At 40.8% G+C, this 11,844-nt stretch overlaps 1 protein-coding gene across 10 annotated transcripts in view; it reads right to left on the bottom strand.

Moving 5' to 3' along the window:
* Positions 1–997: 997 nt before the first annotated feature.
* Positions 998–11,844, bottom strand: part of MECOM (MDS1 and EVI1 complex locus) — a 123,450-nt gene continuing 112,603 nt past the window's right edge. For 5 of the 10 annotated variants that reach the window (XM_086944322.1, XM_086944323.1, XM_086944325.1 and 2 more), the window contains 3 exons: positions 8,180–8,428; positions 7,306–7,489; positions 998–2,464 (listed from right to left, as the gene is read on the bottom strand). In XM_086944322.1, the coding sequence (XP_086800448.1) occupies positions 2,330–2,464; positions 7,306–7,489; positions 8,180–8,428 (568 nt within the window). In that variant the 3' untranslated portion in view covers positions 998–2,329. Of the gene's footprint in view, positions 2,465–7,299; positions 7,490–8,179; positions 8,429–11,844 lie in introns of all 10 variants that reach the window. The other 5 variants (XM_086944321.1, XM_086944316.1, XM_086944319.1 and 2 more) reach the window with 1 other exon arrangement.

Here is an 11,844-nt window from a genome sequence, read left to right as displayed (position 1 = left end):
ACGTACCCTGGTGTTGCCCACCCATAATATTTAGTCTATGTTAAGCCTCCAATGCATCTCGTCAGATCTCCCAACCACCCACTTTAACTCATACACAGACAACATGCAAATCTACATGAAAGTCATTGGTTAAGAAAATACATTTTTTTTTCCCCCAAAGATCCGATGATTATGCCCATCTACTCCATGGCTTAGTATTGTGGTCTGCCCCGATTCCGTTATTTACCTACTGGCCAACAGGCATGAAGTTGCCTAGAGGAGCGTTAACAAGGTGCATTGTATCTCCCGCCAACTCGTAATAAGTTCTGCCTAGTTTGCGAAGCGGCTCAATTACCAGGGCCTTGCTCCCAATGGCAGTGAGGTGGTCGGTGTGTTTTCTTTGCATCTATGGAACGAGTTTCGGGCAGATGAGGATTTAAAAAAAAAAAAAGAAAAAAATACAGTTACTAACACCTCAAGTTGCCTAAAGGAAAATGAAACCCGGATCAGCTTAAATCTCAAAGGCTGCGAGATATGACAGCAAGCCTAGAACAAGGCCCACACCACCCCTAAGAAAAATGAATCTGCTCTATCAAAACACCCAAAACATTTCTTCAAATATATGATGCCAAATAAAATTATAAATGTAAGCTTGCTTCAGCCACAATTTTCCCTCTTCCAAGTGACTCAAACTAATTCAGTTAGGCATGGTGCATGGTATTATATGTACAAATAAACCAATAAACATTACTGAATGGTACTGTCGTGACAGAATTCACACAACAAAAATGTGTGCACTGTAGGCTAGAGCACATGGGAGGAATCAGTACGCCTTGAACCTCGTATCATAATACCACTATTGTCTTGTTTATTAGGCAAGGAGGCAACATTTTCAAATTGTAGGCATCTGAATAGGTTGCATGGAAGGAACACTTATGTTGGCAAAATATTTTTTTAAACACACAATAACATCTATTCGTTTAGAATAAGAAGCATGAAAAATGAAAATTGAGACAGCTTTCTCTTGGTAGTCCTTTATTTTGTGTACTTACTCCTCCCACATTAATGTACTGAAATGCATAACAGTTACATTGTACAAAGCATTTAAAGAAAGTACCTCAACTGCCGATTATTTCAAAATCAAATTACAAACAGAAGAAAATTAATCTGGTCCCTTACTGAAGGGCAAAATAAATGATCACAGTCATCTTTTTCAACATAGGTTTGGAACACTTAATTTTACAAATAGGATTAACATGAACATAACATCACACAAGCTTGCAGACAATCAGCATAAAATATTGGGTACAGTTTTAATCATAAGAATCATGCTTCCATGAGAAAATTATAACTGTTTATACAATCAAATGAATATTTGGTTTACAAAAATCCAACTCTCATTGATTTGTTTTTTATTTTTATTTTGTTGCAAAAAAAATGGGAATGTAAGAAAAGTTGAACACAATTTAGCACTTACGTACACAGATCAGTTTCCATTCATCTTGGAACTCTGTGGGTGCCTAAGATGCGTTCTAGTGTAGGACTAGAATAGTGCTATTTGAAATCATAATTAGCTGCTTGACAGCAAATAAATACAAAGTACACAAACAAAACAAAAAAAGAAATTACATGATTGTCTAAAATTAAACTGTCAGTACATTGATTTGGCAAACATTTAACAAGAAGACAAATTAGTGGTACAAGTGACGAGGACGGTCTTGAAACAGAATTCCATGAATGTCAACCTCTTTGAGAACTGAACCTTAGATGATTCTTCATATATACACAGTACAAGTCAATGATTTGTTTGTTCACCTCCACAGAGCAGTCAGGAAGATATTATTAAGGATGTGTCTGTCCCATTGTTGGCTTCCAAGTCAACTGAGAATGTCTGTACAATGCTTTCAGTCTTCAAAGGGTTATACATCACGTTGCAAAAAGAAAATTCTTCCAAGGCAGCAATTGTTCTTAATCCTGTGCATGAAATTATGGAGTACAAAAACTGTATTCATGTCAATGTGTGCTAAAGGGTGCATTAATGCAAACTTCAACTCTCCACCCTGGATGAACTGGAAGACATGTTTTGCCCAACATGGTCAAGATCTCCATTGAGACGCGTCTCAGTTGCATTGACCTTCCAGAAACCAGCAGCTGCCTTAGCTGTGCAAAACAAAACAATGAGCATAAATAGTGTCTTCTTTTTAATTAATCAGTTTAAGGTCACCAGACGTTCATGAGAGACCCTGCAGATTTATAAGGCATTCTGCTCAGCAGTCTTTTAAATAGTCCTATAAGAAAAGAGCCATGCTACGGGTTGGACTTGGTCCCACTCTGGTTGGATGTCACAATGTCATACGTGGCTTACTGACTGGATAGCACTTGATTCTGCAGCGGCTCGTGCCATTGTGTGCCACATGTTGGTAGAATTGTGTGACACAGAATGAAGAGATTCCTTCTCAGAGAGAGAGAGCATCATAGCATATGCCTGTAGGAAAAAGTAAAAAAATATATATATGTAAGTAGCGTGCACATCTCCGCGTTCATTACTACAATAAATAGCCAACTCGGTGAAATCTCAGACAAATCATTTTCACGTCTTTCTTGCAGGTTCATGAATACAAAAGGACGTAAAGGATTCACTTCATTTAATCGCAAGAGAACTTATCTATTTGTATTTCCTGGCATATTTTGTAGCTGTTGTGCCCCCTTTGTGATCTCCTAAAATTATTTTAAATGTTTATTTTAAATTAACTGTTAATGTAAGATATAGAAGTACACTACCGGGAAACAGCGTTTACAACGCGATCATTACATCGAGCAACTATTACAACGCGGTCATTACAACAACTGTTGTGAATACTCGAAGAGCAAGTTAGTCACCTCGTTGCCTATGCTGCTCTTCACGCTGCCTAAAAGAGAAAAATGGATGGTTCGTCACTTAAGTGTGCGCTCCTGAGCTCACGGGCAATTTCTTGGATAAAATATGGACACGGCAGCACCATCCTTGGAGTCCTACGAGCTAGGAACTGTTTGAGCGTGAAGAGCAGCACAGGCAACGAGGTGACTAACTTGCTCTTTGACGTCTGGGGCCCACTCAGTGCGAATATAGTTTCAGTGCGGGTTGCGCATACGGGACTTACTATAAGGAAAATAACTGTCCTTAACAGTACTATAAGTCCCATCATGCACTTAAATGGAATGCACTAAGCAAAGTATACATAAACATGCATGTAGAACTTCCGGTGGGTCAGACTTGCATGATGTCCTTTGATAAAGAGGGTGATCCTCGAAACGAGTCAGGTCTTATCAGTTTTAACCCAGAAGTACAAGAGTGAGATGCCTAAAAGAGAAAACCGGATGGTTCGTTACCGGAGTGTGCACTCTTGAGCTCATGGGCAATTTGTTGGAATATATTTTAAAGGCTGCGAGAAGGGTAGGATATGTGCATTAAGGAAATTCTCCCAAGCAGGGTCTGGTTTGCTTGCTGCAGGTGCTCGGTGTGGTTTTAAGGGGAGTATCCTAATTTTCTTGCTACTCTGATGCGTCCCCTGGATACATCTGGATTCAAATAATTTCAATGGACGAACTTGTTCTGCCTAAAATAACACCTGAAACTTACTTGAGATGTTACAGGATTACTAGGGTCTCAAACTGAATCTGATGCTTAATCTGATGAAGGAATCTCCATTCATCTACAGATGGCAAAAATGGCACCCACTGTTTCATTGGAAGTTATTGCTATGAGAGTTAAACCATTGAACGACGGTATATGACAATACAGACATTTGCAAATGGAAATGGTAATAGTCAAGCGAAAATTTACTCTTTTTATGAACGTGCCTTGACGGTGTTTTAATGTCCATCTCACAACTTGACACACAAATTAATTCCTCAGTTCTTTTTTCACTTCCATGTATGTTACGTGTTTATATTTATCGTGAACACATCCTAGTTCATAATATGTATATTGAGAACATTCATTATCCTTTCGACATACACATTTTGCATTCAACTTTAACACAAGTGTATTAATGCTTGTAAACTCATATGTATATGATTTAAGTAGGGATTGATTCTATGGATTTACTTAAGTAGGCACTTGGACACCTAGCTTAAGACTTGCCTGTGCCCTCCAGTTCCTGCTTATTCCAGACTGATCCAGTGACAACGCAGCTGCCTGGGTTTTCCCACTGGGGTTTTTCCACTCACCATTCTTCCCACCAACAGAAGCCCCGCCCACCCCAGCACCTATTTAATGCAGGCCACAGTAGACATGTGCAGTGGGCGTGCCAAAGGTGAGCCAGAGGCAAGGCCGCCTGCGCCCGTCCATGGCTGGACTTTAGCCAGTGGCATGACCCCTGGCCCTCTCCCTGAAGACTCACCATCACCAAGCTCTACCAGGGAAGCCGCAACAGACACTGCCATCACGCCAGCCCACACTCCATGATAGGAACTTTCACCTGCACCCAATGCCACTTCACCTGCCACTGCGCACATACCAGCCCACTGACCAGACCCTCCCCAAAAACACCACATGAACAAAAACACCAACTCACATGCGCCCTTCTCAACACACGCTCACTATGCATGCATTCCACTGAATTATGGGACCTTGTTGCCACCCTCCCACCAGACAGTCTTCCTCACTGAGACCTAGCTCAACCTCATCACTGCCTGAGAGATGGCCACAGTGATCCCCAACAGATATAAAATCACTCACCAGGACCGCACCAAAAAGCTGGGAGGAGGAAGAGCATCATCAGAAAAGCGATCATACAGTTTGCCACCACCATTGACACCACCACCACCCCCATGGAACATCTGAACTTTAAGCTCCACACGAACAGCAAAACTATCAGACGCACCCTCACATACCAAACTCCAGGCCCACACCCCATATTTTGCAACACCATCACAGACTTCATTGTGCCTCTAGCCTTAGACTCAAAGAACTACATTTTCCTCGCTGACCTAAATTTCTACATCGACGAGCCAACGATAAAAACACTGCACTCCTTTTCAAAAGTATGAGCAGTCTCGGAGTGACACAGATTGTCCATTACCCTACACACAGCACAGGACACAGGCTGGACCCAATTTTCACCTCCAGCAACCAAGTCAAATACAGCCATGCTCCGGAACTCCCATGGACCAATCACTCCATTGTCCAACTCCGCATCGCCACCCTCAAGAAGTGGAACAAAATGTCAGAGACCAGCTGGGAAAATACCCTCAACACCTCCAACCCTGCTACTGCTACCAACCTCGAACATGGAGTGAAAAGGTTTAACACCTGGATAAACAATTGGGCAGACAGCATTGTCCCAATCAAGAGCAACATCCAGAGAATATCCTCCAAAAAGGCCAGCTGGTGCACCCAAAAACTCAGGACAGCGGAACAGGACAGCAAACTGTTGGAGAGAATATGGCGCACCAGCAAGAACACTTCCAACAGTGCAGCCTTCAAGACCTCCCTCAACCTCTACCACCGCGCCTGCTGTGGGCAACAAAGAAGACAGCCCTTGCTGCATGCATCGAAACCAGTGCCAAGCACACCAAGGAACTTTTCAACATCATTAAGGAATTCTCCAACCCAGGTCCTAGCGAAAACATCATACCCTCACAGGCGCTGTGCGAGACCTCGCCCACTTCTTTCACAACAAGATTGCAACCATATACAGAAACTTCGAACTCCAACCCACACCTATGGACTTCCTCAACAGATACGTCACCATGGTACCGACACAAACCACACACTGACTCACCTGGAACATCCTGTCCACCCAAAACACTACCTCCACCATGAAATCCATACACTCAGGATCTCCCACAGAACAATGCCCGCACCACACCCACAACCCCAGAAACTAAAGGCTCAGACACCCTAAACACCTCGATCGCCACCTCAACAATTCCCCGAAGCATGGAAATACGCCAAAGTCAGACCACTACTCCTAAAAACCTCAGTCGAATACAGCAAAGTCAGATGCTACCAACCAATCTCCCTGCTCCCATTCCCAGCGAAGGAACTGGAAAAGATCATCAACAATCAACTAATGACACAACTGGAGCAGAACCAGCTACTCGACGCCTCCCAATCCAGCTTCCATAGCAATCACAGCACTGAAACTGCCCTGATCGCAGCCAACGACGACATCCAAACCCACCTTGAACTAGGAGAAACAGCAGCTTTGATCATCCTCAACCTCCGACAACATATCCTACTACATGCTGATCGAAGGTCTCCACCCAATCGGCATCCAAGGGGATGCACTCAGATGAGTCATCTCCTTCCTCACCGGAAGAACCCAGTGGATCCACCTCCCACCTTTCACCTCTGACCCCTAGGAGATCACCTGCAATGTCCCCCAGGGCTCATCGCTCAGCCCCACACTCTTTAATACACATGACCGCCCTGCTCAACAGTCAGATCCCATGGTCTCAACATAATTTTCTATGTAGGCAACCACACACACAAGGCACTACACTACCAAGGACCTGCATACATTAACCACCACCTGAACTTTCACCAAGCATTGAGAAGACTATGCTCCACCTCTCTTTCACTTGCCCATACTCCCCACATCTACCGAAGCAGAAGTGGAGGAAACTCCTTCTCCCACATTGCAGCAAAGACCTGGATCAGCCTCCCCATGCACCTCCGGACCATCACCTCACTTCCGTAATTCCAAATGGCTTTCAAGACCTGGCTGTTCGAATAAGCCTCTTGGACCTGCAAGCGCACGGATACCCTATAGGGTGATTAGCCACACTTTATAAGATCTGATTGATTGAATCCCCCATTTATGTTTCCTATTGTGTTTTTACGTCTGTAGACTGTTCCACAATTTGAAAATAAAAAATATTCAAATATATTAAAAATGCTTATATTAAGTTGCACTGTTAGAAATAGGTTCCCAAATGGGAACATAAACACAGCTTTTTCATATTAGCTGTATTGATATATGGATTCCAACATATTCTTGTTAAAAGGAGTTGACAGAATAAATATACAAATGGATAGTGTGATAGTATAGCTATCGTCAATGCTCTCTAAAAAAATAAAAAAAGATTGGTATCAGTAAAAATCAGGGACTCAGCTTCTACTTTTACACCAGAGTGAAATGTTTGTGAATGCTACACTGACGTTTCATCCAAAACACAAATGCTAACAGTAGGATTATATTCATTTATTTTATTTCACAAATGTGTTAAATAGGACTCCGCTTTTGATCACAATCAGAATATTTATTCACAACTATCCTTACTGCCGGCAAATAGACAAGAAGTCTTAATCGTCACATTCCTAAACACACTCACCATTACCTGCGACTTAGATTTCCTGTACAATGGTTGCTTTAAATCCTCCTGCAGGTGAGAAGACGTATATGCAGCCAACTCAGAATCACTGAATTGATTTTCTTCAAAGTTCCTCATTTTGAGACGGTCTGTGAAGTGCCTTATGTGGTCCAGGGCAGAAAGTCCGGATTTGAAATCCTCATCTTTATACCTAATATAACCAAAGCCGATAGTGATCTTTTAAATGTAGCAGATGCATGATTTTAGTGATGCTTTTCTCACAAACTAAAAATAATAAACGCTATGCTTTTATCTAGAATATTCAGGAATAACAGTAAAAATGTGTGTGTGAAAACAATCAAAAATATTGAACAAATACAGAAACTCAGTAGGGACAGTGGCTCATTTACTAAAGACCTTTTACAGAACACAATATTATACATCTGTTACATAATAAAATGTAATACTGTGGCTGCTGTTCGAAAAGTGAATTATATCTAAATTTGGAGATAACAGACAAGTACATGCGTAACAGATTTTCTGTTTTTTGCATTTTCGATATTTAAATCAGGTTTATTTTCATTTGCACTTTATTCTACCTTTCATTCTTTAAATCATGTGGTCTATCCTGTATCCTTTTCCATCGTATTAGACCCAGTTAAAGAATGTTCCTTTTCTGATCTGTATAAAACCTTGACTGTATCTCTAGTCAATTTTCCCTGCTACACGTGCTGATTGGGTCTTCAAGATTCAAGCATTGCTCAATTTTTGTCAAAGTTTTAATACACTATTACATTTCTCTTTATCATACCGAATCTTCAGTGTACCTACCTGCCTGTTAGGTGGTGAAATAAAAGACTGCTATATCTTGCTCACATATCTAAGTTATGCAATAACTAACCTCTCAGGAGAATCTTTGCAGCTTCTCTCTGTGTTTATTTCCTCTTCATAGTCATCTTCTGGGGTTTCTTCATTTATGTTAAGTGCAATGCATTCCTTAAGTGCCTTTTCCTGGCTGTCACTTTCATCGTCATCCTCATCATCTTCATCCAATATTCCTTCATCTTCGACTTCGTCATCATCCATGATGCCGGACGCTTGACTTGCCAACATAACCTTTTCGTCTGTGAAGTGGCCGCCATTCACTCGGCTACAAAAAAGAAAATATAGAAAAGAGTGATTTTGGTCAAGGCCTCTTTTTTTTTTTTTTTTTTAGAGTTTTCTATAGCGCGAACTAGACCTGAGAAAGTGGGTATCAGAGCGCTTTACATGAGCACTAGTTAAGTTACAGAAGGACAAATTGATTTTTTTTGCTGCACAGGGAGATTAAGTGATTAGGTGATTTGCCCAGAATCACAGGATGTTGAACATCTTTGCCAAGACTCAAAGCTGGTTCCCCAGCGTCGAGGTCGACCGCTTTAGCCTTAATTGATATACTCAACTACATTAATTTAACATGGCACCAGGACTCCACTTGCTTTTTTTTTTTATTAAAAAGCTTGAAAACATTCACAAATTTGATCCAATTTACAAAGGCTATACAAGGAAAACAAAAAAACGGGATTAGCAGCTGGCAATCTAATACAATTGTCCTAGATCCTATCTTATTTTACAGAGCAAAATAACAAATATAAAACGTGTAACCAGAAATAGAGTGAGAAAAAAAAAAAAGAAAAAAGGGGGGATTTTTGAAGAAAAAAAAAAAAACCTAATTGATCAACCATTGCCTTAATGGTGCCAATATTTTTAAACCCCTCTCCCTTCTCCTGCCTCTTCTCAAAAGCACAGCTGACTCCAGATTATGAATGGCCAGTAACCTTGCTCTCCAATTCGGAAAGGTAGGAGAGACTGGATTTACCCATTCAGAGGTTATGCACAGCCGGAATAGTGCCATTGCAATAGACAGAAAGGCAGATTCACAGTTTGATTTAGCACTGTGCGTTTCTGAACCCATTATCACCATCTCCGCTGTGAACACAACTGGGATTTTTAAGGAATTATTAATAAACAACTGAACTTCCTGTTGGAATTTGAATAACTTAACACATGAAAAAAACATATGTATATCGTTCACAGCAGGCATTGCACACCTTGGACAACACTGAACTGATGTGAAGGTCATCAGGGAGACCTGACAAACTTTGATACAGGATCCCAATTCTAACCTTCCTCAGGATCATATTCATGAGTGGCTGATTGCCCAATGCGGTTGGAGAATTCTGCAGAAGAGTACCTATATAGCTACGCAATTGTAAGAATTTTAAAAAATCATGCGTACCTAAACCAAATTTTTCTTGTAAAAAAGAAAAAGAAGCCATATTGCCATCAGATACTAAATCCCCCAGCGTAATGATACCATGAGATCTCCACCTTATTACAACTGAATCCTGGAGAATAGAGGGTAACAGCCTGGCAGCAGCTAGAGGTGTGAAGATATTTATTTTAGGGATCGGCCATTTTCGTCGCACCTTCTTCCAAACTGAGTAAATTGCCTTGGCTACCTTAAACTTGGTCTTTTTATAATAACTGGGCTCTAAAACTAAGGAAAGAATCCCTTTAGCCTCCTCTCCCAACCCGATTTCAAATATGGAGGGACTAAGTGCTGGTGGGAGTGGGGAGCGCAGGCCAAATAAAGGCGGAGCAAGATGTTGCAAGAATGCCGCCCAGTTATGTAACAAAAGATTAGGAACTGCCCACCCGACCCTTTCCAGAGGCAAACACATCCATTTGGCGGCCCTTCGAGGTAGGCGGTAACCCCATAAGAACCTATTGCAGCATCTTTCTGCCCTATTGAGGCTGGACTGGGCAAATTCCAACGGAATGGTCCTAAATATATACAAGAACTTCGGTAGGATCAACATCTTCAGCACATTCCTCCTGCCGAATAAAGATAAATGCAAGTTATCGAGCCTACGGAGGGTGGAATTAACTGTCCCTATTATCGGTAAGATTTTCATCTCCGGTATCTGCTCTACTGCAGCCGTTATTTTAACCCCCAAGTAAGTTGCAACTTGGACAATTGGTGCCTCAGAAGGACCCATGGTAGGAGACTGAATCACCTGTGTTTTCTGGATGTTAAGTTTATACCCTGATATACGACCAAAAGATTCAGCCTGTCTCTTGATTTCTGGAAATGCCGATGAAACATTGCTGGTTAAGACAATTAAATCATCTGCATATGCCAGAACTTTCAGATACACTGTGTACAAGTACAACCTTGCGGAAGAGTTCTTTAAAATTACGCAAATATTATATGAATTGTAAATTACGTTTATATAACACTTACTACCACTGATAAAGGTATTGAAGTGCACTGCAGCAAGAAGCACACTACTGCAGAATTCAGGATTAAATTTAAAGTAAAATAGCTAGTACATTAGTAATATGTGCTCTTTTTTCCACTAGTGGATTGGTTGTGATTAAGTTTAAGTTTTTGTGAGTTTAGTAGTGTTGGCACTCTAGAAATATTATTTCGACTATCTGGGAAGGTGAAACTTTGGTGTACATTTCCACACATTATCGCCCACGCCCCCACCCTATAGAGATGTGCACTACAAGGAAATCTGATATTAAACAAGTTGCAGCTCACCGGCTAGTAGTAGCCGCCATGGTTATGTTTTATGTGACAGATGAGACAGACATTCTTATTGTAGTAAATTATACATTGCAGGGTGCAGGCACCTGACCTGCAATGAATCCCAGTTACAACCCAAATAGGAGTTTCCTGATCGGATAGTAATGGGTTATACTGGTTCCAGGCCAGTTCCACAATACTGCCTTTGCAGTTTACAATTGTAGCTCTTGCCCGGACTCTACAATACCCATCATGCTTCTGGTTAATGATTTCAGTCAAGCATGAATGCAAGATGTCGTCAGTTGATGTTGAGAGAAGGCCTTGAGGTATAGAGCATCTTTAAGAATCTACAAAAACTAGCTGAGAGTAGTTCAATTTTTTTAAAATTTTGCTAGGACTCCGAGGTGCCATCAGAGTTACATCATAGCCACCCCCTAGTTTTCTGCTTCATTCAGTTTTCTGTTCGATTTTAAGGGCTTATTTACACTACTTTGAAAAAACACATTCAGTATAATTTGCCTTTTTTTTTTTTTTTTTTTTTTTTTTTTTTAGAAAGACTGACCCGGGCACTTTAATAATATTAACACAAAATAAAAGAATCCTATTGCACTCACTACAACGTAAGGAGTGATTAATTCAGAAAAGGAACCATCATATTTAAATGATTAAGGAAACATTAGCTGAAGGCATGCATATAATCATTACTAACGCCTCGCTGTACAAGGTCTGTTTTGTCATGGTTATTACAGCACTACTTCCTACTTATTTCAGGTGAACGATATTAGTAATTTAAGAACTCAGTACACTTATTTCGTCATTGCTACATAATCTGGACATCAATGGAAAAGAAAATTCAAGACTGATTAGTCAATTTGTCGAGAATTCAACAAGAACAATTTCAGAACATAAACATGGATTTGTACCTGGGTAAGCGAAACCTTTTGCATAGGCAAACTAATGACCCATTTCACTTGTCAAAACAGTAATTTGCC

Source organism: Lissotriton vulgaris, chromosome 11 (genome assembly GCF_964263255.1).
Source record: "Lissotriton vulgaris chromosome 11, aLisVul1.2, whole genome shotgun sequence".
Lineage (NCBI taxonomy): Eukaryota > Metazoa > Chordata > Amphibia > Caudata > Salamandridae > Lissotriton > Lissotriton vulgaris.
Note: the sequence above shows the minus strand (reverse complement) of the source record. Positions and strands in the feature narration are given on the sequence as shown.